At 45.0% G+C, this 27111-nt stretch overlaps 1 protein-coding gene and 1 long non-coding RNA gene across 4 annotated transcripts in view; one reads left to right on the top strand and one right to left on the bottom strand.

Annotated features, from left to right (window-relative positions):
• Positions 1-5783, bottom strand: part of SIM2 (SIM bHLH transcription factor 2) — a 63378-nt gene extending 57595 nt beyond the window's left edge. Inside the window, exon 1 of the mRNA XM_005511363.3 lies at positions 5609-5783. Coding sequence (XP_005511420.2) covers positions 5609-5783 — 175 coding nt within the window. The remainder of the gene's footprint in view (positions 1-5608) is intronic.
• On the top strand, positions 57-27111 carry LOC135579786 (uncharacterized). 3 transcript variants are annotated; one of them, XR_010473560.1, is made up of 5 exons: positions 57-4267; positions 4957-9101; positions 9446-9596; positions 10164-10212; positions 11273-11463. It is a non-coding gene; the product is annotated as an uncharacterized LOC135579786 (long non-coding RNA). The 3 variants fall into 3 exon arrangements; XR_010473561.1 differs by lacking the exons at positions 57-4267; positions 11273-11463 and adding exons at positions 14545-14672; positions 19847-27111 and having other exon boundaries at positions 7702-9101; XR_010473562.1 differs by lacking the exon at positions 57-4267 and having other exon boundaries at positions 7702-9101; positions 10145-10212.

Raw genomic sequence — 27111 nt, 5'->3', positions numbered from 1 at the left:
GACGCTGGCCCAGATAGCGATTTCCCTGCGAGCGAGCAAGCAGCTGCTGCATCCTTCCCGCAAAGGCTGAGGACACCCGTGGGGGTGGCCTCTCCCCCTTTGCCGTGCGAGAGCGTAGAGGATCGCCTGTAGCCAGGGCCTGGGGAGACTCCGGGCGCTACCGGTAACGTAAAGCCCGGAAAGCTGGAGCCGAACTCAGCGGCAGAGCCCGCCCCGACGGGTAGGAGCTGGCACGGCGAAGAGGTCCAAGGCTCAACCTCCTCTTTGCTGGCACCCGGCCTTCGGCAAACATGGATGAGAAGAGCCCCTCTCCCTCTTCACCCTCCGTTTACTGGTGTGTGTAACGACGGCTGGTCCCGTTCCCACCGCGACCGTGCTAGGGGGGCAGGACAGACACAGCAGGATGCCTAGCGGGCAATGCTAAGGGGGAGATAACCGGCCCTAATCGCAGTTGTGACCATCAGCCCGTCCCCCGGGCACCGGGCTGCAGATTCGGCTCCGACGACGGCGTCCTAGGGACAGAGACGGGGTTTTCAACAGGCACCCCGAAGTACGTGCTACTTTTGCCGTTGAAAGACGTGGGAATTCTCATACGAACGGGTCCCCTTCCCTTCGGTAAACCCGGGCATGATTGCCTCCACTGTCTTTTGACATCTCTGGCTGTTTTTCAAAGTATCTCAACATTCACTTTGTACTAGTTCCCAGTTTCCAGAGAGAGGAGTGAGTCAAACTGTAATAAGATCTAGATATTTTTGAGAACAACTCCCACCTTTGGTCTCCAACTGTATAAATTCGTACACACACACAGTTGAAAGCCCGGTAGCTTTTCTGCTTGGGATTCTGCTAAAAGAATTACTTAGTGATGTTTTATGTTAAGTATCGGATTGCCCTGTAACTTGGACTATTTCCTTTGTGTGTACTGTATTGTTCCCCGGCTCCCCCGAACCTCACGGTCCCCTCGCGTTATTCAACAGCCATCCTTCACAAGGAACCCGAGTCAACTGCGCGAGCCGGGATTTTCAGTACCGCTTCTCTTTTGGGACTTTTCCCTAGCGCGGTTGTGCCTCCCTTCGTCGGGAAAGCCAACGGAGATCACCAGGGGCGGCGAACTGCCAGCCCCGGCACCCATCTGGGACGGAGTGGAGGCGGCCCCTACCCTCGGTCTAACTTTGGCTCTTTCGTTTAGGTGAGGCCCAGGGTTTAGCATAAACCCTTGAGGTGGGGAAGGAAGCGCGGCTCTGGGCGAGGGACAGAGCTGACACCTTGCCCTAAGACCAGATGCAGCAGAGGGAGAGACATCTCAGCCCTGACGGCACATAGAATCGTACCGCTTGACAGGCGGGTCGAGGGGCCGGGCCGGGTCTGGAGCTGACGGGGAGTCCCCGGCCCCAGCGGGAGTAACCTCTGTTCGGGGCAGGAGCTTCCAGGCTGCGATGATTTTGGGAAGGAGAAGGGCTGCGTTAGCTTAACTTTGGCAGGGATGTGCTGGGCCCCCCGCATCCTCTCCGCGGGCTTCAGCGTCACCGCTGGAAAGTTGTCCGAGGGTTGGGCGATGGGAGTGACAGACGTAAAGATCGAGACAATTGTTAAAAAAAAAAAAAAAAAAAAAAAAAAAAAAGTCGAGTTCTAGACAAAAAAACAACAAGAACACCCTCCAGGTCACTCGGACAATCCCCAACCCGGCACTTCCCTGCGAGCCAGAAACACCAGACCATGTTAAGAGGCCCGAAAGCGGGCGCACAGCAAACAGCGCGGTCCCGAGCAGAGCCACAGCTACCACGGCAGTGACTCCCTCCCTCCCTCCCTTCCCGCCGCCGCCGCTCGTCCCCGCACCGAGGGTCTGCCGGCTCCCGCCTCAGCTACCGGGAAACACTAATGGCACTCCTGTTTTAGCAAGACCTTCAATGCCACTATTAGCGGTTATTACAGTAGAGGCAAGTTTCGTAGAGGAATTACTAGCGCCGCCGGCTCGGGCTTTAATTAATTAATTAAGCTCTTCAGAGTGAGTATGAAAATTAATGAAATAGCTGCAATTCTCCTTGATTTTCTTAAAACATACATTCACAACCAGGTTTAAATCGAACGAAAACTCTACATGCGCCCAGTGATTTATATTGTCTGCATCTCGGAATAAGGAACAGGTCTAAGGTCTACCGCTGAGTCATTTTATTCATCAATTTTTTATAACTCGCATTATCTTTTGGGTCATTTATTAATGAGTTCGTCCTCAACCCGTTTAAACATCCGTAAGTGCAGTTTTTTAGTCAGTTTTCGAAACTGCTTCGGGGTTGGGGGGAGAAACGTCTCACAATGTAACCAGTCTGCCATAACCGTGAGGCAGAGAATCGCGGGTTTTAAATACAATTTCCTCTCGCGACTCCTCTCATTTGCTCATTTTTAGAAAAAAAAAAAAAATACTGACAGTCAGGACAGAAGTCCCGTGGTGTGTTTTTGTTCTACAGTAATAAATGCCTTGGCAAAATATCAAAACACAAGAGAAGACGGTATTACAGAGCGGGAGCGCGGGGGAGGCTGTAGGTTGCTGTCTTCTGGACTTCATTTCATGAATCTGAAGGTCAGAGCGAAACCGCACGGCAAAATCTGTGATGTCGGAGCACGAAGTCGTGCCTACCAGGGCTTGGACTTTGCGGAAGAAAGGAGCTGGAATATAAATCGCTTTTCACTCTCATTTGTGTTGAGCCTTATCAGGCGCCTCCGCGGGGAGATCTATAATTTTAGTCCAAAATGAGCATCTTCGGGAAAATCTTGACAGAGATGAGCAGGAGGAGACCTATCTGAACTCCCTTACAAGCCCTGTCGAAGCTCTGGGACCAGACACCTCAGTGAGAGTCTCAAACTCTACTTACGATTTGTGTCAGCTCGCGCTGGAAATAAAACGTGTGGGGGAAGCCATCCACCTGAGTTTTTAGAAACAAACTCCTCTCTCTCTTCCCCTCCCGTCTAGATGGAGCTGGATGCCAGTTTTATATCTGGACAAAGTTTCTGATCACGCTGGCTCCAGCTACCCTGGGTCTAGCACGCATGCTGGAGTTGTCTCAGGCCTGTCCTAAAAGTAAACTCCCTTGAGTCTTACAGGGATGATGCCTCGCTGATGGCCTAGGCGGCCAGGGCGGCACGGGTCTCTGGTCCCGCAGTGACAGCCGTTTCGGGGGAGACGCTTGAGGGAGTGCGGGCTGCACTGCTCCCTCCGCCCTGGGAGCAGCGGCCGACGGGTGGCCAACTGTTACGTGCCCACCTTTATTTCAAGCCCCAGGACCTCGGACGTGGGTCCTCTCCACCCATTGGGTCCAGCATACTCAAAGGGGCACATTCCCCAGGTCTTATTGTCCCCATAATTTAAGACGCCCTGCCGGGCAACCGTCTTGAGCTGTTGGACTTCCCCCCCGCCGCCCCAGTAAAGACAACTGGACACCACCTTTCCGTGCCGTCGTTGAGCTGCTGAGGGGGGGGACAGGACCTTCCTCCCCCGCTTTCCGCAGATAAATTCAGAGAGAAAGGGAAGAAAGGGGCGACGCGGGGCCGAGTGCCGTCGGGCAGCACCCCCTCCCCCCTCCTCCCCCCGTCCGGCACCAAACACCCTGCTGCAGCCGGCGGGGTAGCGAGCACTGCCTATGGCCGCCTCTCTGCAGCTCCCCTCTCTGCCCTCCACCCTCCTGGTACTAAACACACGGCTCGGGGGCTAGAGACGGTTATTCCTGGGGCCTGTCATCCCTGGGTGCAAAGCTTTGTTTTTCAACGTATTTCCACCCGTACTTAAGACGATGAAAGATCAGGAATTCGCTGTATGCATTTAAACGTTGCTCTTAATAAGCAGAGTGTGCGGAAGCGCACGCCTGGCCTGTTTAAGGAAGACAGACACATAAAACACACCCGAGCTGGTGGGTATAAACCTACTCTCGGCGTCCTCTTGTTACTCTTGAGGCTCAGCAGGACTGACTGGAAAACCAGGAATACACTCAGCAGCATCTCGAAACGTGCCACTCTTCTTCCCTCCTAAACCAAAGCCATTCGGGGCAGGTGCCCCAGGAAGGGCCGGCGAATGCCCCCCCGAAATTACGACGCGCTATTTCTCATCGCGAAATTTCCCGATGGGGGATAATGGCTGGAAATTGCAGCGGAGAAGCGTCTCGCTTCCCCTTGCTCTGTTCACCCGGCGTGCTTGAGAAGCGCACGCTAAAGGAGCCCTAGTTTCCCGTAGCACTGCTAGCACTTGCTCTCGAAATTACTGAATTAGATGACCATAACGGTAAGCTTCTCTCGGTTTGGGAGTGGGGTTTTGGTTTTGTTTTTAAATTTGAAAGCTTTTAATAAAGCTCCTTAGAAACCGCGACGGAGAGCAGACCTTCCACTCTGGAATTTGCTAATTCCTTCACACACACACTCCCGTCCGGAGAGGCGCAAACAAATGACAAAGAGGGGAGCTGGGCTTTATTTAGCCACCAGCAGTCACTAACCAGCGTTTCATTTCACGTCTCCCATCAGCTCAGCGGCGGCACGGAGTGGACCGGGCAGCCGGCGGCACCACACGGGTGCCGGCCAGCTGCCTCCCCTCACCCAAAGTGGCCGAAACTCTGAGTCCTTCGGACGCTTGGGGTATAGGTGCGAGGCTGACCGGGGGGGTATTGTTTACCAAACCCCGGGGGAAGGAGAGATCAGTGTCAGGCCTCGTTGCTGCGTGTCTCCGAGAAGAGCTCAGGGGTCATCGGCTCCCGCCTCCCTGCACGGCCCTGGCCGTGGGGCAGCGAGGTCCAGGCCCCGCTCAGGAGCATATTGGGCTCCGACTGGTCCTCCCCTCTCCCCTCGGTCCCAGGAGAAGGCGGAGGACCTCTCTGCGAAACCGCTGCGCCTTATTTCCCAGCCTGCTTCCCTATCTCCAGAAAATTCCAACCAAAACAAAATAATAATAACACCCACGCTATTTCTTCCTTGTCCCAGGGAGCTGGGACGACTTGCCTCCCGGGGCCGCAGACGCCGGGCACGGCGGAGCCGAGCGGAACCCTCTCTCTTCGGGACGGTCCCCCCGAGCAGACGGAGCTGAACCGGCAGCAAAGGAGGAGGGAGGAGAAGAGGGGCATTAACCGGACGGCTCTACCTTCCCTCACCACCGGCCGGGCTGCCCGCCTCCGCTCCGCCGCCACCCCGGCGCAGTTCCCGGCCGGGGTCCCCTTGCAACCCGCGCCCCAGGTCGCGGCTCTCGAAGGGCTACGCGAGGCCGGGGAGAGCTGTTTTCAAGTTTAGGCCTCACAGGACCAGAGTTGCTATTTGCAGCCCGCGCTTTGTACGGCACCCCCCGGCAAGCTTTGGTTTTCGGGCAGTGCAGCGCTGCCTCCTCTTCCCAGGCAAGCGGGAGCCTTTCCGCCCTCAGCGGCTTTTCCCTCGCTCGCCCCTCGTTCGCCACCCGCTGCTGGCACCCCTGCAAACACCCCCCATCCCTTCTTCACAGGAGGTAGAGGAGATGCGGGCTCGTCTCGGGGTATGCACACCTCACCCGCCACCCCCACTTTCGGGCCGTAGTGCTGCCCGGTCCCTCCTGTGCGGGCCGGGCGGGAGGCAGACAGCCCTTCCCGGGGCACCCCGGGGTGGTTACCTTCGGGGAAGACGGCTCGCATTTTCAGGTAGCTAGTGGTGAGGCGAATGATGGACGCCTTGTCCAGCTGGGAGGTGATGGCCGAGGGCAGAGGCAGGAGTTTGGCCAGTTCGTAGAATTCTCCATTTTCTTTTTCCCGTCTAGTCTTTGCCGCGTTCTTGGATTTTTCCTTCATCGCGACTACTGCAAAGCGAAGATGACACTGGCATATTAGACCCGATTCTTCCGGATCGCAGGGGGCATGGATTTCGGCTTCAGAGTCAGTATTTTCGTTTAAGGAAGGGAGGGAATTCACCCAAATCGAATCGAATTAAAAAAAAAAAAAAAAAGGCGAAAAAAGGGGGAAAAGAGGAAGGAAAAAAAGCCAAAGCAACCAAACAAACCCAACACCAACAGAAATGGTGTGAAGAGGGGGAAGGCGATATCTGAGCCACAACCGCGACAGGTAAGCCGCTCGGGAGGAGGCAGTTCTGCTCTGACTCTGCAATATCTAGCGCTTCGAAACCGAGAATGAAAAACCGACACGAACCACGGTCCTCTGCCTGCAGCTGGAAAGGGATCTTCTCCTTAACGGGGAGCAAATCACTGGGTTTCCTTCCCTGAAGGATTTCTTCTACTCAATCCTTCCCCGTCCAAAAATAATAACAAAAAATATTAAAAATAGAGCGTCCATGCAAGAAATCATCAGGCTAAAGAGGCTGAACCATTTTTGGACACTTTGTCTCTTAAAAAAGAAAAAAGAAAGAAAAGGAAAGACCGTACTGCTTGTTTAACGAAGTGCAAAATGAACTGGTCCCAGAGCCCGAGATGCAGAAGAGACGATTAGGCGGCAAGGCAACCCGCCGCTAAACGAAAGCCAACGCCGGTGCGGAGGGAGTTGATGGCTGGAGCGCTCCGAAATCACAAGCTCTCATTTCCTTCAGACGCTTCCCTCTCGGTCAGCTCTCGGCGGGCGGCGGCTGATCTTGCGGCAGAAAGACGCTTTCTCCAGTTCCCGAGGGGCTGCTTCAGCGCCGGGGCGCGGGGGGTGCCGAGCCCGGCGGGGTGACGGGGCTGGGCTGGCGGCAGGCCTGCGGGCACGGGGGGCTGCTGGCCGCGGGGCTGCTCCCGCCGCTCCGGCCGCTGCGCCCAGCTCCAAATGTGGTTCTCATGCGGAGTCAAATTAAAGGATCCGTTTTCCTCGGGACCAGTGCCACTTCAGCGTTGTCTCTTTCCAAACAAGTCCGAGCGCTGGCAAAGGCGTGGGTTTGATTTTGTTGGATTTATTTTTTTCCCCCTCCTTTTAAAGAAAAAGCATTTGCAAGGTCAAGAATTGCTTCCTTTTTGTTTTTATTATTATTATTATTATTATTATTAGTCACGTATTGAAAGAGCAAAGCGGTGTCTCTTTCGCATAGACATGCCTTTCAAAGGCGAAGGGAGGGTTTGCAACATTCACCTCCCGCAAGGAGCAGCGATCCTCACCATACGGAAAGGATCGAAGATAAAATTCACCTCCTTTCAGAAATCCTAGCTGTCACGCTCCTCGCCCGAAAGCACCGATATCTCCGCACTTTTTTTTCTTTCTTTTTTTTATTTTTTAAATTTTTTTTCCCAGGGGCAGAAGGAGCTCTGAAGTGGACCCCTCAGTTAATTCTTGAGCAGAGGCTGCAGAAAGCCAGGAGAGCCTCAAGAGGGGAGGGGATAATGTATCCGTGACGTGTCCTCCCGCGCAGCGCCCTCCGAGGCACCCAAATACAGAGGAGCCAGAAGAGAGCCGCAATTAGCACTCGCGATGGAACTGGAGGCTGCGGCGGGGGGGAGACAGGGGCGGGGACCATTTGCTTTGGCAGTCCGAGCCCGCTACCCCCTACCTCCCTAAGCAGCCGCGGAGCGCCGGCAGTGACCCGCGGCCCCCTTGCCCCGTAACCTGCCGTCGCTCACGTACGCGTTTGGTGCACCGGCCGTGACCCCGCGGCCCCCGGGGGGAGCCCTCGTACCCCCACCCGCCAGCCGGCTGCCGTCGAGGGCCGGGCCAGAGGAACGCATGGGGCCGCGACACGCGTGGGCCCTCCCTTACCAGACTCACTGCACCGCCATTAGGTCACCAGAGTACTTTCCCCTGTTGTTTTGGCGCTGGGTAAAAGGGACAAAATGTACCTGCATACGCATACATGTGCGTGTCATACATGGATATACATACGTATACAAAACACACATTTATACTGTATATACACAGGATATATATTTTGCATATACATTACAAGTATGTGTATGTATGCATATATACATGTACGCACACGAATACATTTACAAAGGCGCACACACACATATATATTTACAAGTGGGCCCTCGCACTGATCCAAGCCCCGGAAGAGGGGGCGGGTGCTGCCCAGAGGCCCCCCTGCCCCACAGCCCTCCCCGTCGGTGCCGCTGCACAGGCAGCCACTGCTCATCAGCCCCCGACGTGACACTCGGCTGCCCAGCGGGCCACCGATGGCCAGGGAAAGGGAAGAAACTCCCCGAGAGCCCGGGCTGTGCCCATGCCCCCGGCTCCCCGCTTCTCCAGGCAGCAGAGACCCCGCGGTGGCCCCACGCACCGTGGCGTGAGCAAAGCCGGGGGACATGGAGCTCACGGGGCTCGAGGCCGGCTTTTGCAGAGGTTGTCACAGCAGCCCCTAAAAAAGCGCGATGCCGGGGTCTCTCCTCCCCATCCGAGCGACAGGATTAAACTCGGCCCGGACAGGACCGCGCTGCCTCCGACCTGGCTTTGTTGCAGCCCAGACCCGACGGGAGCCTTTCGCGCTCCGAGGGGACCCTTCGGGATGCTGCGAGGGGCACAGGCGTGGGGAGACACACACACGCACATACACCCACCCCCAAGGGTGGCCCCAGCAATCCCCAGCCGTGCTGGGCTGCAGCCGACGATCAAAGCAGTGAGGAGAAAACTCTCGGTGCGAAGGAGAGACTAGGTATAGCGGTGGGCAGAGCCCAGAAAGACGCCTTTCCACGACCGCGGACATGGGGAGGTCCCCGAGGGCGATTGGATCGCCCGTTTGCAAAACACAATGCACCAGTCCTTAATATTAATCCCCGGGAGAGGCCTGGCCGGTGGGCTAGTGTGTTTGCTTAAGCTCGCCCGCCCCTCTGTAATTATCCTATTACACCAGAAAGGGCCCGGCCCTGCGTTGTCGAGGGAAAGGCCACGCTCTTTAACCTTCCCGCCGCCGGAGGAGGCCCCGTCTCCGCGGGCGGGACTTGCGCGGACCCCCGTGCCGGCACCGCTGCTTCTGCTTTCCCTTCCCGAGTCGCCCTCGCCGGGGCGCGCCGCCGGGGTTGCTGGTTTCCTCTCCGCGCCCAGGGGATGGCGAGCAGGGAGGCTGGGAGACCTTCGGCATCTATTGCTTGAAACGTGGGGCAAGGAGCGGGGGAGCAGCGTCCCGACGTGCCCCGGGCCCAATCCGCACAGCCTCTTGCCCTGTCCCGTTCTAAATCCGCACCCCTTCCCTCTCAGGTACCTGGTATCGCGCCCGTCTCCTTGGCTGGCGCGTATGGGGGAAAGTGACTTTTGCAGGGAACACATGGGGAACAGGCTCTCTGCCCCGCCGTCCTGGGTGGGATTTAGGCTGGAGCTGGCTTACAGGTCAAGGAAACCTGAGCGAAAAGGTTGTACAGGGGAGCCCGGGCGATGTGACCCGTTTTACCCTCCTGCACTGCCCTTTTTACCCGCATAACAGGACTAAGTCCCCTAACCCTCTCGCAGGGCTGCCTCTCTCTGGGGGACATTTGGTGCAGGCTTGGGGACGGCAGATGCAGTCGACGATTAAACCCACCGCTATATTTTTCTTTTTACGGCAGTATGCTCCGGTTGGGACTTTTCGCCGAGCAAAACAAACCAAAAATAATCTAGGAAAAAGCACCAGTCGAAAAGAAACTTCAGCCTTTCGGGGAAATTCTCAAAATTCAATACAACCTCCGCCCGCCGTCGAAACTGGACTCATTAGCAGAGGTAAAAAAATTATACGGGAAAAAATGTATACATATGTAAGCGGGAAACAGGCTGTATTTCAAGCCAGGTCCTAACGGGTCCGATACAACAAAGCTCCGCGATGGCTGACCCCGAGAAGGAAAATGTATGGGACATTTCTGTGTCCCATAAACAATATATAGGGACGAGCGACAGAGTCTCAAAGGAAAGCAAGAGGGGAGCACGTTATGTTTCTAACAAATTACGGTGGTTTGGAGAAAGGGCAGCTTTGCGAATGTTCGCAACATAATCCAGAAAGAAAAAGAAAAATCACTTTGCTTCAAGGGTGGCCCAAAGTTACCGAGATGGATTCGCAACATTCAACCCGGTGAGTCTGAGGTGGCTGCAGGGACCTTCGGGGAAGGATTTCCCTCCATCCGTTTTAATAAGAAACTCCATATCAGGGACTAAAATGAATAAGGAAAATAAATAAAACAATTTATTATTTAAATATTTAGACCATATTTTCACAGATACGTTATTGTCGAATCATAAATTTGCTGCATACAAAACCCACTGTTATTTAACAGCCTTTTTCCTTGGTTCGAGGGGGAAACTTCACCGGATGGAAAATAAAGGAAGAACGTTTCTTTCTCAGGTGAGACGCGTTGCAGAGGAATATTCAGTCTTTTTTTTTTTTTTTTTTTTTTTCCCCGAGGGTTTAAACTAAAAATGGAAAATAAAGGGGAAAATGTGTGGGGAACAAACAAAACAACCCGTCCCCCCAAAACACTCTATCGGCAACTCCTCCGCAGCGAGTGCCGTAATTGCCCGTCTGCAGCGCGCCAGGAGGCATTGGGGCTGGTGCGGAGGGGCTGAGCCTTTGCGCTCCACGCAGGGTCTGTGTGTGTGTGTGTGTGTTACACGGGTGGGAGACTGACAGACACTTTCCTGCTCCACCTCCGCAGAGGGAGGCGCCGCCGGTGGCAAAGCCCACGCGTGTTCGTGTCGCGCCGGGGCGGCTGCTGGCTTTGGGGGCGAGCCCGAAGGGCTTGTTTTACGCCGGGGCGCGGAGGTGAGACCGGGGGAAGACGGTGACGAAGGAGAAGCTCAAAACGAGGGGTTTAACGCCTTCTTTTTTGGTAATCCTGAAAGAGACGCGAATAGCGTCTCGCAGGCGGGCACACGCGTGTGCAGCCCCACAGCCGCTGCCCTCCAGTCCCCTTCCCGCTCGTCCCGTCTGCTTCTCAGCCAGCCCGGCCGGCAGGAGCCGGGCGGCGGCGACAGCGGCCCCGGCCTGGAACTGAGGGAGTTTCCAGGGTGTTTCGGCCGCGGTTTACAGATGCCGGCGTGTTTCGGTAAGGGTGGTGGCGAACAAGGGCCCAGGAAGGGGCAGGCGGCAGGCCGGGGCCTCCCCTCCACCCGTGGCCGTGGAAGCGGTCCCCGTGCCACTCGGTCTTCTCTTGGGACAGCCACCTTTGCAAGACCGTGGCTTTGGTCTTTCACATTCATGTAATTTTCCCGTGTTTCTCGTTCTTGTATGCTCGTATAGTACACACAATGCTAGACGGATCCAGGCTGGGGAAAACAGGGCTGCAGGGCCAAGCACAGTGGGGGTCTTAACTTTGTCTGATGTGCTTAGCTAACATATTAACTGTGAGAAATATCACCGAGTTCCTCAGGAAAGAAAATATCATCAGATATTTTAACATTTACAGGCTGCAACATCAGCATCGGTATGAGCTCAAGAACTAGCAGCGCTTATCGTCCCCAGAGGAATCCCTTATATTTTTTTTTCCTGTAACTACTGTTCCCAAGTGTGGATGTATACACACACACGCTCACACACACAAATCCTATAAATGCTAATAAAACAGATTCCTCAGGATTTGTTTAACTTTCCCTGGCACCACAATTGTATATTGATATTCAATGGGGTTACTGGTGTGCATGAGGATTACTAGTTAAGTATAGACCGCAGGATCAACCTTCTAGTATGCCACTTGAACATGTCCTTACAAATAAGTAAGGTAGGAAACATAAGCATTGACAATACGATTAATTTGCACTGAACACTTGAAAGGAAAAAAAGGAAGTTAAATCATGGTGCTAGAATCATTAAACTATGCAGAATTGAGGCCTCCGGTTGCAGGGGCTCGTTTTCAGCTCTTTACTTGAAGTTGTGTTACTGCTATTGTCCAACCTTTGCTGGCCACATGGGACAGCGTTTGGCAATCGGACAGAAAATTATTTCTACTGGGCATGAACTGGAAATATCCAGCTGGGGTGTGGATCCCATTTCTAATCAGAGTGGAGGGAAGGAAAACTAAACACTCTTTCTCGTTTACATAGATAGCATTTTTAGAATTTGTCAAATGTGGCTTAAGCTAGCTATTGAGAAAAATACCTGCTGTTTAAAAATAAAATAAGGGGATTTTCTCCCCTTAAAACTGGTAACTTTTCTTTTTTTTCCTGTAGTTGGTGTAGAAAAGGGTACATAGTGTACATAATGTATAGTGCCTGTACATAACATGTAGTGATAACACAGGCATGAAACACTGCAGAAGCTATCAGAGTTGATGGACTGATCCAAATGGATTACATTTGCAAAGAATATGTCTAAGTTAAAAACTCTGAACTCTCATGTTTGGGTCAGGTTTTCCATTTCAGTTTCCTAAGGAGAATAGTGGTATTTTGTTAGGGCCAACTTTTTTTTTTTTCTTCCTCCCCCCAACTAGACCTGGAATTTGATTAATTTTCTGAAAGTATTTTCATAAAACTCAGATAATTGATACTCATTATGATGTGAAAACTTCCATTATCAAACATTTTATTCTGCTAATATAAGCTGAAAACCATGTTTCTTTTGACTACAGTAGGTAGTTTAAAAGGTGAAAGCTGTCCTTGGGAACAGGAGAGGGAATGTATCAGTCACAGAGAGGAAGCTCCTAGAGTGAAGAAATCAGAAAAACCTAGTATGAAAAGCACACAGTGGAGCATTTTTTCTCTATTTGTCTGAAATACTTTGAACATTATGAAAGTAAATGTAAGGTGGGTTTTTTTGTTGTTTTTTTTTTTATTATTTATTTATTTATTTTTAAGTTATGTTCAGTGACTTGAACTAGTTTTCTCAGTGGCCCTCAGCTTATATGAATAGTGTGACTAATCTAGTGGAGATGAGTAATGGATCTGTGAGGAATAGAGGAATTCTGATGCAAAAACATCTCTCTGTTTTTTGGTGGTATTTTATGCTGCTTGACATTCAATATATTATAAAATGACTGTCAGAAGAACTTTGGTAGTACTTTATGGCCAAGTTTATAAATACTTTAGTCATGATTTAGAAATGATGAATGGAAAATTCTATTTATACATAATTATGTGATGCTTTACTGTGTTCTAAGCACATTCATAAGCAAATGTATATACTCTTGTTAATTACTGTACTTTTGGTTGGTTGTAACATCCTGAATCAGTATTTTTGCATTTCTCCATTGAACACTTTATAACACAAGTAACAGCCATACAGACATTTTATTACATACAGACAGAGAAATTAAGTCAAGAATAAGCTATTCATGTGGGGCTGGGACATAATTGCAAGAGAGAGAGGATGGAGTAAAGAAACAGAGGTTCTAGTGAAGGTTGCTTTTGTGAACTTAGACTTCGGCCCTGCAAATGAATGTGTACCAGGCAACTCTTCAAGACATTAGCCTAAAACAGAGTGGAATACTCAGCAGTGCAGCCTCAGCAAGGCATGACAAAGCACTGAGAAGAATGGGAAGAGGGGGTCTGTCTCCTCACTAGTGTGGTCAAACTGGTTTGGAAGGTCTGGCATAGGTATGCGAAAATCGAGGATTCACAACCTCAACTCTTGTGGAACTGGTGGTGTAGTTTCAAGGAACATGATTGCTTTTTGGTTCAAAAGACAGTAGAGAACAGCCTCATACCACAGTGTCTTATTTGAAACAGGTTGCAGGTCTCTTAACATTCATCCTTGCAGAATCAAGGCTTTGTGAGTGTGTAGGGAGCCCACATGAGATAGCTTCACTGAAGGCAGAGTGCAAGAGGTGTTCCTTGCCTCTGCTTTTGTCTTTCCAATATAAAAACAGACTGTTTTCTTCTGGTCACCATGAGCTTCCCCAGTAGCAGTGAGATTGAAATGTTATGCCACTTGGACAGCAATTGCCACAATGCAATTACATTCAATGCTGAAACATGTAGAAAACATCCTGCGTGGGCTCACAAGACATTTGCTTTTTTCTGTAACTCACCCCTCAACAAACTAATTTCTGTGAGTTTTGTTTCTGAGCTGCTAGATAGTCATAAAATGTATCTGAAAGTGGAGCTATTGCCAGTATGGGAAGTTACTGCTATTTCTCATTATTATTTACAGCTTTGTTTATAACTTCACATGCTCTTTTCTTTGTCAGGATTCGTATTACCAAGGTTTCCGTGTTTTTATTATGGGAACTTGGGATATGTTTGATTTTAACTGGACAAAGATGACCTAAGTTTAGTCTCTGTTAACAACAGAAAGATACTCAGAAGATACTGCCCTCTAAAATGATCTGTTTGACCTTTAGACACTGATCCTGAAATTTGATCCCTGAGACCCACCAATACCAAAGAATTAGACACTTCAGTCACTGGATACCATTTGAACGTGCTCTCAGTTTTGGAGCTCAAGGCCAGATCCAGAAAGGGACTCAGGAAGAATGCAGATGCTGAAGTCTAAAATGACAATGCTGAACACTTCCAGTCAGTTGCTGTCTAGTTACGGGTATTTCTAAAGCCCATTTTTCATAATTTCAACTCCCCAAACACACACCCAGTGGCATCTCAGTCTCAGCAGGGCAGAGGTACCTAAGGCAGACCTAGAAAGGAAGTATAATATTTCCTTGCTTTTCTCCTTTGATCTGTGTGGAACACAGTCAGTGAATACACTATGAAAATACTTTGAAACCTTCTTCCTCTCCTTCATCAACAGGAGCAGATGTCCTCATTTTATACACAAGATAGATCAGTATGATATGATGGTGAAGATCCAGACTCAATTCCATCCTTTGTCCATGGGAATTCAACTGCAGTCCTCTTGTCTATGAAGAATATGTTCAGGTTATCAGATCATAGTCCATTTTATGTGTGTGTGGTACTCTCCTACTGAATGGACTTTGTTGTGCATAGAATAATCAAGATTTACTGGGGAAGGGACAAACTTCAGTGTTTTTTCCAAGTTTCGGTTTGTTTGTTTGTTTAAAATTTCTGTTATTTGGGAAGAGATATTGCACACAAATGCGTTAAAAGTCTTTGAAACATGATGAGATGCAGGACTACTTGTTCCCAGCCAACTACTCTCCCAAGCAGGCCAGGGTCACATTAGCTTTTCTAGGCAGAGCAACCTGGTGTGAACACAAGGGACTGTGAGTCTCATCCCCATTTATATCTTGCTGTGTTGAAAAGATGGAGATAAAAGTTTGAACTTCCTCAAAGGCAATTGAACTTTCCTCTTATTTAATGAATTCAGGACCACTTTGTCATATGGTAGGAAGATGAGGAAAACTGGACTTCTGCCTTTAGACTTATAGCTTAAACAGTGGTGGTTTTCCTTTTTCCTTTTTCCTTTTTCTTTTTTTCCTGTTTTCTTTTTATCTTTTGCTTGTTTTCTTTTTTCTTTTTCTTTTTCTTTTTCTTTTTCTTTTTCTTTTTCTTTTTCTTTTTCTTTTTCTTTTTCTTTTTCTTTTTCTTTTTCTTTTTCTTTTTCTTTTTCTTTTTCTTTCTTTTTCTTTTTCTTTTTCTTTTTCTTTTTCTTTTTCTTTTTCTTTTTCTTTTTCTTTTTCTTTTTCTTTTTCTTTTTCTTTTTCTTTTTCTTTTTCTTTTTATTTTTATTTTTATTTTTATTTTTATTTTTCCTTTTCTTTTTCTTTTTTCCTTTTCCTTTTCCTTTTTTCCTTTTCCTTTCTATTTTTCCTTTTCTTTTTTTTCTTTTCTTTTTTCCTTTTCCTTTTTTCCTTTTCCTTTTTTTCCCCCATTTTATTCTTTTTCTCCTTCCTTTTCTTTATTTTTTCCTCTCAGAAAAACACCCTACAAACAAAAAAAAAAGAAATGGTTACAAGAATTTTCCAGTCAGGGAATGTCATGATGACAAAGATGTCTCAGTCTGAAGTAGGAAAAAGGCTGTAAGAACCAGCCCACTCCCTTAACATCTCCCTTGGGGTGAGCTTACATGTTTCTCTGCTCAGCTTTTTTTTTGCATTCTTTTTGGAAGAATCCAAACCCACAGCAGTTTAGGTAGCTAACTATGAGTTTGGAAACGATGCTAGGCCTGGATTATTTTTGAGAAGCTGTGACACCTTGCCTTGATGTCTCAAAAGTTTGGTCTAAGAAAACCCAAAAGAAATCTGTTTTCAGGTTGCTATGGAGCAATATATGATTCCACTGTTTTCTGGTGCTACTTATTAGGAGTCTCTGAACATTCCTGAGATCATCTGTTCTCGTGTAACCATCTCCATACAACCAACCTCAACCAAACAAGATTCTTGGGCTTAAGTCTCCCATTCTACACTGGAAAGAAAATCAACCCCTGTCCAACCTTCCTTCTCTCTAAACCTGTGTAGATTTTTCTTGAATTTCCAGAAATACAATGTACTCCTTTTCTGAGAGAAGGAAACAGCAGATTCCCTCCATCAACAGAGACTGGTACACGCTGTTGTCTCCAAACACTCCTTTTATCATTTGAATGGTTTCAGAAAGGCTTTTATTTCTTCACCTCCTGCTACTCAATATAAAAGTCAGATTCTGAATGTGGTGGATTTTTGTTTTGTAGGTGTTTTGTTTTGTTTTGCTTTTTTCCCTCTTCCTCCTCCTTCCTACCTTTTTCCTACAGCACTGGAGACATGCTATGACCGTACCTTGAGAAACCTTCCTGCAGTAGAGGTTGGCAGACAACTGTTTACCCTGAATAGATTGCAAGTATTGGACAGTGCAAATACTCACAGTGGGATTGATTACACCAATGTCACCAACCCTTTAAACACATGCAGTGTGGACTAGCTAGTTCAAAAAACCGAACAGGATCTTAGACTGAGCTGAATACTTGTGCAATTAATACAAGATAAATACTTTCCCAATTGCCTACCCAGCGCTTTACTGACTATTAGAGACTCATCACTGAGGAAGTTTGTACTCTAATTCCATAAACAGATGGGATTTCAGGCAGGTTAGTAGGGTAGACTTTAAACCAAGACATATAAAAGCAAAGTGAGGGGAAATAGGAGCATGAAGAACACAGAGAATATTATTTATCATGAATGCCTGAGAGAAACAGCTAGAGAGCTGAAATGAATTTAGGGGCAGATAAAGCTGACAGATAAATCTTAGACAAATCTAAGATGAGAGAGCAACATGACTGGAGAAATAAAATAGATGTGGTGATGATAGATCCTAGAAGAGGAGTGAAGCTCTGCAGAAGTTCAAACCCATTTTCAGTAAGATGTTTTATCTCTGGGCATTACTCAACCAGAAACTACAACTCTTCTGAGATTTTTCTCAACACCAGTAAAAACATACAGTACTGGTACTGCAAACAGGGTTCCTGTGAAGAGGCTAAACTCCTCATGAATCAACATCATGGTCTTCAGTATTAACATGACTTTTAGTCAGTAGAGGCTTTTTCAAACGATGTAACATTTGTAAGTTGATATCCTGCTCTGTAATCCTAGTGGGGACAGAGATGTTGTGGAACCAGGACATCCTGGAATGATCTTTTCTTCCCTGTGTGCTTTTGGTTAAATGGTTTTGTAGTTTCTTATGTTCAGCACCTAGGACACATATCTTGTCTCAAGAGCCTGAAGTTTACAATTTAGTGAAATCAGACCTGGTGCTGAAATATTAAAAAAGAGAATTTCGGCCCTGCATGCCTCTGTTCTGGCCCACGACAGATGTACACTTTCAGTTTTCATGTCCTCTATTTTTGTAATATAAATGAAGAAAATATTCAGACTGTTTGTGTATGTGCATCTATATATGCATACACTGTAGGACTGTTGATAACTTGATTTTAACAACAAGGCAAGTTAAGGAAGGACTTTCAACTCTTAACTGTAAATTTCCTGGGGTTTGAAAGATTAAATCAAATCCTCAAGCCATTTTACCATAACTTTTTTCCTGCACAAGTGTGTGATTTATATCCTTTCTTTATTGCATGAACCTTTGTCTCAGTACTGTTTGATTTAGTCTACTAATGGTTCTCAGCTCATTTTATTTTAGTTTCTGCAAATTTTTTGCACACAAAGCTAGCTAAATTCAGTGCAGGAGTAAGTAAGTTGTGCAACTTAGTGAAAAGGGAAGTTACTAAGAGAATAAGATTTTAACTGTTGATCCAAAACAGCTCTGCGTGTAAACAATGGATCCTTGGTGTTTACTGTATACTATCTGTCTCAATACAAGGATTACTGTTTCCTCTGGTGTAGCAACTGGCTGGAGGTTCTCACTAGTAGCTGCTATTAGTAGCAATGACACATTAATTGAACTTCACTGCTTCCAGGTGTGTGGCACACTCCAGGGTCACCTAGTGCACTACAGTTTCATGTGTATTCAATTACTGTAGTCTTATGAAGGAATGCAGTATGTCATGCATTAAAATGTCAATTACCACTTTTTATGGGACAGCAGGTAAAATAAACCAATAAGCTTTACCTAGCGTTGGTTTTGTCTGCTTGATTGCTGTAAGCATCCAATGAAGCACGTATTTATTCTCTTCCTCACCTATGTGACCAAAAGAGAAAGAGAAATGCGTTTAGAAATTACTGCTCACTGTTAGAAATGGTTAGATTACTTATGTATAAAAGAGTGGCTTGGATAGCTCATGTGATATTGTTATTAGTGACACATGATAGAATCATAGGATCTTAGAATGGTTTAGGTTGGAAGGGACTTTCAAAGATCACCTAGCACAACCTCCCCTGCAGTGAGCAGGGACTTCTTCAGCCAGATCAGGTTGCTCAGAGACCTGTCCAGCCTGGCCTTGAATGTTTCCAGGGATGGAGTATCCTGTTATGAGCGAATCACTAATCGTGTGCCTCAGTGATTTGATCTGAGACATTCAAGGTCATGGACACAAACTCTTAAGTGTTTTCAGGGACACAAAACATCTGACACTCTGCCCTCTATATGAGTCAGTGAATAGCATCTTTGCTAGAGGAGATCTGTTTGAGCTTCATAGGCTTTCCCAGCAATTTTTACAGTGTAAATGTTCACCCCACAGATGCTTTTGGAAACGTCCTCCTCTGAAGAGAAATGCGTTTTTTAAAACCAGGTGTTTGTTCTCCCCAAGTAGTTCTCTTTTCTGGTGCCCATATAGATGTGTTGTTTTTGTTAGGAAACCACATAAAATCCAACCTTTTGCATTAGGTGGAAAGTGAAATTTTTGGAAGTAAATTTTAGCTAAAGGAGATGGAATAAAAAAATATCCTTGCAATATTTTTATTGGAGAATATTTTCAAATATTTAATTATGCTCTATTAAATTTCAATGCATTATTTTTTTTTGTAAAATATTTGAAAGATCTCTTTTAAAATAATCTGTTGGCTCTGAAGTTGAATATAAGGAGTGAATGATTACCAAGCCACATGGGCCATGCCATGGTCAACTGAATATTTATCATCAGCATTTTCTTTTTGGTTTGGTGTTGCTTAAGCCTTACATTAGTAAGAATCACAGAATCATAGAATAGCGGGTTGGAAGGGACCACAAGGATCACCTGGTCCAACCTTTCTTGGCAAAAGCATAGTCCAGACATAATTGACCATCACACTGTCCAGCTGAATCTTAAAAGTGTCTAACATTGGGAAATCCACCACTTCCCTGCAGAGATTATTCCAGTGGCTGATTGTTCTCACAATGAAAAAAATGCCCTCTTGTGTCCAAAGGATCAAGATAAATAAATTACTAAAGGAAGGTAGATATTTATTTAGAATTTAAACTGTGAGGCTTTTTCACCCATTTCCTTGGACCTTTCTGACCTTGGAAGCTAACAGGAGTAGAAACTTCTGTGGTGCTGATAAGGACACTGGGTAAAACTCCTACATTGAAAACATTCTGATGAAACTTTGTAACTGCTCCTAACTAGGTCTTTCAAAAGCTGTTGTAAATTATTAATTAAGAGAGTGAACCTTTTATGTGAAAGCCTGGGCACAGTTGAAAATAACCTGGTCTAAAGTAGTCCTGCATTAATGCATGATATGTTTTATACAATAATAAATTTAAATTGAATATGTTTCCTGCAATTACAGGAGATTTTACCCATGGTTTTGGAAGTCATTACTGAGAAAAAAAGCATCGGCTGGGATCAAAAACATGCAGCAGACCCAAGATCAGGAATAATCATGAAATCTGAGTGTCTTAGTTTTCCCATTTCTTTGTTGGAAATGTGCTGTGAGAAAGTCTCATCCCAGGGAGGTTCCTTGTCTGTCATACTGAAGGCACGTGATATCTGGCTGTGTGATTTAGGGTTCAACCTAGGAATAATATAGTTTTTGCCAAGGAATACGGTAAATTTTCTGTAACTTGAGGCTTTTAAAATAATTTGGGTGTACAGATACATAGCATGTTGAGTTATAAACTCCAGGTCTCATTTCTAGCTCTTCAAATTTCAGACTATTCCCATGAGGCTAAGCACACACAAGTCCCATGGGTGGCATCCTGTGGCCTGGATTCCACTGGAGATTCCAGAAGATCTCTGAGAAAGAGGAAATTGTAATGATCCCTTCTGATCTTCAGACTTACAGAATTGTTCCAGACATGCAGGAATACTCTTACAAATCTCAGAAAACACCCTTGTTTCTCAGTCTCCTCTTTTAGCTGTGATCACATACAATACCAAGTTGTTTATTGTGAGAAAAGAAAAAAAAAAAAAATATATATATATGAGCTAAATAAATACATCCTGCCAATTTTTTACCAAAAAAAGCTAAAATAGACCCCAAAAAATCCTAACCATTCTTTAAAGCCCTGAATGTCAGAAGCAAATATATTTTAATGGATTTTTCAAAAGAATGCAGACGCCTGAAGAATTGTGTAAATTCTTTTTGTTGTGAGGAACCTTTTTAAAGATAGAACAATAAACACATATTCACAATATATAAAAATATCTCTACCCATAAACATGTATATAAATACACATATGAGAGGTTATGCAGAACATTAAGTTGCACATCACTACTTTAGAAAGAGCATAAACGGTTCTTTCTGATCTCTGTGTTTGTGAACAAAAACACCCAAAGAAACTCAGTCATCAAATTCTAAATCACACAGCATTTAAAAATGAAGGGGAAAATATGGACTGTGACCATGTCTTATTTATAAATATGTGCTATAAAAAGCCAGAATGTAGACTTTATTTTTAAATTCAATACACAAGAGGATACTGTTTAAGTAGACATTTGCAGTACCTCCCTTGAAAGATTAGTTCTTAAAATGAAGATTAATACAGACAATTTGAATAGTGCCATTGAAAGGAAGATGGTGCCGAAGCAGTCTTTGGCTTTGCATGGTTTTGGTGAATTCTTTGATGCCATTAATTACTGACGGCAGAGCTGGATGGTATGACACAACATGTTGCCCTGGGGTGTAGAAGGCAGATAAACCTCTCTGGAAAATGTTCATGCCCTCTTACTTTAGGTGTTTAGCCCAGACAGTGAAGTTAGGAGTGTTGGTACCTGCTACGAGTCATCAAGAGCTCTACACTTGATTCTTCAGAGCACCTGCATTAGGGATTTTACCTGCACTTCTGTCTTAGTCCCTCTAAAATATATGCTTCTCAAAGGATGACTGTCTCTGTCCCCTCAGTGAAATCTCATTTGATTCAGTTCAGCAGAGAAGTTTTTCTGCTCCATTAAATATCAATTCTGTCATTGTGTTTTGGGAGAAGACCATCCATCCATTAAGAACTGGGCACAGGCAAATTGGACAAGAAATGGTAATGTATTTTGTACACTGTTGACTGAGGCCTCTGTGCAGGCAGAATACGCCTAATTTTAAGTGGTCTCACTGACTGCTGGGACTGCTGACATGATTAAAATTAAGCACATGTTTCAGTCCCTTCCTGAATCAAAGTTTAAATGAGATTCGAAATGGTTGCTTGACTTTACATCACATTAACATTAGCAATTTCCTGGCTATTGTTTTTCTTCCCCCACAGTGGCGACTTTTCCAAAATGGATCCCTCATATGACTGTAAAGGTAAATGAAAATCAGGGTCATTAAATTTACTGTCTGTAAAACACTGGTGCCTAACAAACAGTATCTTTACATTTAGATGGCATTTTTATCCTGAGGAATCTCAAATCACTCTATAAACCTTGACCTTGATCCTAAAGTCACTTACATACATGAGCAACTTTATAATGCACATCGAACAGGATTACACGTAAATGTAAAATTACCCAGAAGCTTAAGTGTCTGCATATTGAAGATCTTAATGTCTAAGTGTCACTCTGGACAAATGTTATTAAGATTGTACTTTATGCAAAAGCAATTAATATCCTACATTAAGGATTCAACCAAGTTTCAGAAGTGCACACTGTTTACTATATACTAAATAGTGTTTCTTGTCTGCATTCTCACAGCTGTTGCCTTCATCCCTTTAAAGGAGTGCAAGTAATTCCAGGATTTATTGGCAACTGTCACAAGAAATGTGTTAATGAAAATCAGTACCACAAGTCACATAAACTAGGCAACATTTACTATTTTCCACATTATATTCTCAAATACTGTAAATGCCAGATTAAAATTCACTAAGCATGTGATGACATCTGGCTGTTTTGCCAGATTTCTTAGTCCTATTATGTTGACTAATCTGATGAAAAGGTAAGTCGAGCAAGTCCATAACAATATCACTCATAACTATAACTCCTATAAATTTTCCTTGTTTGCAGACTCTACTTAATATCCAGACAAGGCATTCTGATTTAGAAATAAGCTTCTCTCAGGATGTCTGAATTTTTTTTGTTTTATAAGTTTTACAGCATTCATCACTCTCTTGACAGTTGTTCTTGCCCTTATCTTATCAAGAAACTACTAAATAACCCACTGACTTTTTTGAATTCTAAGTTATAAGAGCATAGGATTTAAAAGAATCTGTTGTATCAGAAGGTTGAGCCTTTTTATTGCAGGTACTTATATTGTGCAGCGTTTTCACAGGGTGACCATGCTGCAGCTTAAATGCAGCCAGATAACTTTTTAGCCCATTTGCAATGCTGCAATTCTTTTGCCAGTAAATGGCTATCACCTTCCAGGTACAAGGCGACAGCATATTAGCACGGGACACAGTGGTTCTTAGCCCAGAGGGAATTGCCTTGTAGACTGTTGCTTAAATAAACCTCTGAGGACAGATTTCTATATACTGTCTTCAGGGTCCTTTTGCATTAGCAAAGTATCACAACATCATACCTATCTGTTAAAATGCAGCAAAATACTTGTTGATGTACTCAAAATAAGTGACCTAAGGTTGACTTAATAATTTTAAAGCAAGGTATAAAAGACAGATTCTTCTCTCTTATTTCTTTCATTCATCTTGCCACTTGACAATCCTGCCTCTGCTCGGGTCAGCATGGGATTTGCTGTTTTACTCTTGTTGGACAACATTGCTCATGGTGGGAAAGATTTTGAGATTAACAACTGCCTTTGAAAAACAAATACCCTTCCCTCCCTCTCCTTCACTAGGTTGGTCAGTCTTTTGTTGAGTTCCACATACGACCAAACCAATGAGACAATATCAGAAAATATTCTGTATCAAATGTTTGTCTTACAGAAATTCAGTGGAATAGAATTTGGTCATTATTTTGCTTGTATAACTTACAATGCATGAACAACAAGGGCACTCATACTTTGATTTTACTAAGCTGTTTTTAAAAAAAATCTATTTTCATCCAAGAGAAAATATTTGACATGATTGTATTCCCTCTATTTGCTTCAGCAGAAAACATTATTTGTCAAAATTATCCAGATAAAGTGTTGTCTTCATTTTCCTTATATTACATATTATTTCACACACCATGTATAATAAACTCATGTATCTGGAGGGCTCTGTCTGTATTCAGAACTGATACATGTGCTAGTTGCTGATTATTCTGCTCAAGCACTTCTCATTATTCTATTTAAGTACTGATCACTCAGAATTGTCTGAAGATAAGATAAAAATCAGCTTTATTTCTTATTCTGAGAAAAGCTGACATCAGGATCAATAAATTCTGACAGAAGCTATTAACATTTTAATGAGTTACTCAATAATATTCTAAAGATGTGCTGGCAAGTCAAGCCTCCTTTGATTAAGGACAAATTTCTTAGACTACTGTAAATATATGTTTCAAGGTCCAGAATGCAGAGCTGTCACTTATCAATCAAGAAAAAAGGGCAGAAGTCATGAGTAAAGAAGCTAAAGAGGGGGCTGTCCACAAGATTATAATGATTACCGTACATGATGGAACTTTTTAAGATGCCATTCAGCTTAACCATATAGAGAGAAATATTAGTCCTGTGGTTGTGTCTTTGGTTGTCATACAACTGAAGAAGTGTCCATGACTTCCTCCTAAAATGTATAGAAACCCCACGATGTTGAGAGAAGTTGGACACATCTGTATGTGGTTGAAAGGAACGGCAAATACAGGCAGTAAGCCGGGTGAATGGAAGAGCAAGTCTCTGTGCAAACTCTGCTGAGCCTCAAGAAAAGGGTGCAAGGGGCCAATAGGGTGAAATATACTCATCTAAGGGTGAATTTTGCCCTTTAGACTGTGCAATTTAATTGCACTAAAATGGATCAGGATTTGACCTAAAGGAGAGATGTTACCTGACATAGTGTTAAACCTTGCAACAAATCTGTTGTCACCATCATGCTATTGAACATAATGCCAATAGGTTACAAGAAAATCCTGTCTGGGTTGCCGTGCTTACAGAATATTGACTTGAGTGCAACATTTTAATAAACAAATATGAGCCTTTGAACACAAAGTCAGACGTGACTTTTCTAATGGAGGCAGTCCAATAGACTCCAAAGTACTGCAATAAAGCTGGGCACAGCAAAGGGCTGTAGGGGCTCCTCATCAAGACATGGGAGAAAGCTGGGGAGGTCACATAAAATCACATTAGCAAGTCTTCCCTCTAACTATGAACATACAGAAACTCGAATCATGAAACCAGCCAAAAAGAAATTCGTGTTATTAGATAAGCTCCACCATGGGGCTGCCTTACTCACAATGAAAGCATTCATTGGTTACAGCAGGAGGTATTGCTCTGAACATGAGATGAAACTCTCATCAAAATTCAAAAGTGAAAGGCTGCAAACACAGAAGGGGCAGCAAAATGCTCTTAAATATTTTGTGTCATTGATGATAAACTCCTTGAACAGCCGAGTTTCCAGTTTGTAATTTAAGAAACAGACATTTGTAATAAAGAACTGCAAAAGAATACAAGACGTTCTTTCTGCACCAGCAGAGGATGCCCAAAACATGGAACTGAAGCTTTGGAGTTCAATGACCACAATACTACAGTTCCTAAAACACAAATTTAGGTGAAGACTCAGAACTGCCTCTGCCAGTGTAGAGCACTGATGCTTTATAATGAAGAAAACTTCCTGTAAAAGACAACAAGGAAAAGGAAGAAAAATGAAAAAAAGTAACAAAAATTTGAATATGCTTTCTATCCTGTGCTAGATTCTCTCTTCTATAATTGCCTGTATCTATGGTATTAAAATGTTGCCATATGAAAATGCTCCATTCATCTCCTGAGAACTCCTCATAGGCATCCTGCTCAGAAATTAGGAGTGCTAGGACTTCACAAGCAAGCAGGTCATGCAACCGTTGAGTAAATTGAATTCCATTACACTGCAGAGGGAAATATTCCAGATTTCTTCTCTTCATGCTTTCTATATATATGTTACATATAATGTGCGTGTATGTGCATAAACAAAACAGAAGAGATTCCAGGATTCCAAGACCAAAATGAAAACATCGGTATTCATAAAAACATTAAACAACTGAGGCTTTGTTGCAGTCAAGTTGCTGTTGGCACTCACTGGTAGACGTGACATTTATTTACCTCTCTGACGGCCTCAGTGCCTCATGACATAAAACAGCATTTACGGGACTAAGCCTTGAAAACAAAACTCCTAGGAGAGTCATGAATGCCACTTCAGTATATTGGGCAGGTGGCAAAGGGATGGATGTCACCCAAACTTGTCGATATGCTCTTAGTTTTTCTTTATTTTTTGAAACTTTCGTCAGGCATTCATTGCACATAAATGTCAACAGTCAGGAATAACTTCATACACAACTGTATTTTCTTAATTACTGTTTTGACCAAAAGGATTGTCTTGCAATGTATGAATGGATACCACTGAAGATTTGCTTGGTGAAGCAGAATGTGTTGTGAAGATTGCTTACTCTTTTTTTCTATTGAAGTTCTTGCACTGAATGGGATTGTGTGAGGACTCCCTTCCATGTTCATGTAGAGACTGGATAATATAAAGTTCTCCACATTATTTTTTAGGTGCATAAAGTCTTTGAGACCCCTAAATCAGTTCTTCTGCAAATGGCCAGAATGTCTGCCATCCCTGCAGAGCTGGCAGGTTGGGTTCCTAGGACCCTACTGAATCATTTTATCCAGTGCAGATGTCATGTATAATGTATAAGCAAGCCTAAGAGCTGGTCTAAGTCCCTCTCTCTGTCTTCACAAGCGAGGAGACCATGCACCTGACTAGAGCATCACAGTCCTTCTTTACACAATGGCTCTTGAGGACTTTTTGTGTGCGTGTGACCCGGCAAACAGAGGAGTGCCCAGCCTCACCAGTAGCTCTGTCACCAGGCTACTGTCTTGCGAGAGCCTTGAACAACCTGTGTCCTGAGAAGTGCTTTAGCTGCTGAATTAGAGGACAAAAGGTTATTGTGATGACTGCAACCTCTTGCTCTTTTTTAGCTTGTGTGATAAAAGAGGAGAGTGACCTCTTGCTATGTTGTTGAAAGGAACAACAGCTCGGGTTAAGAGCCTAACCTCCAAAAGAAGCAAAATGCATGACATGCTGCTCTTTAAAGCATTTCTCACTAGCTGATTTGTATGAGTCCCTGCTCAGCATGCTGGCTGCAGTGAGACCCAGACAGCACACAGAGGAGCCAAGCAGGTAACCAGGATCTAAGCCATGAGGCAGGGGAGACAAGAGCATCTACATCCCTCTGTGGACCTGATCTCAAGGCTTGACTTTGGCTTCTTTTATGACATGCGGATTAGATTCAGTTTTGATGCAAATGGATTCTGTTGACTTCATTACAGCTGCACAGATATGAATTAGATCTTGTTTCCACTCACAGTTTTATAGATTCTTGCAAAAGGCATGTTTTTGAGAAACATCTCATTTTCTTCTGAGGGACTTTCAAAGGAGATGAATCAAAATAATCCTCTGAAGTTTTTCAAAGCTTTCTCGATAAGGTCTAATTTGCCTGTTGAAAGTAAAAAAAAAAAAGGTAATTGGAAATGAAAAAAAAATCCTCTTTATGTTGACAGGCCTTTT

The sequence above is a fragment of the Columba livia genome, chromosome 1, assembly GCF_036013475.1.
Source record: "Columba livia isolate bColLiv1 breed racing homer chromosome 1, bColLiv1.pat.W.v2, whole genome shotgun sequence".
Taxonomy (NCBI): Eukaryota; Metazoa; Chordata; class Aves; order Columbiformes; family Columbidae; genus Columba; species Columba livia.
The sequence above is the reverse complement of the archived record's forward strand: the minus strand, read 5'-3'. Positions and strand labels throughout refer to the sequence as shown.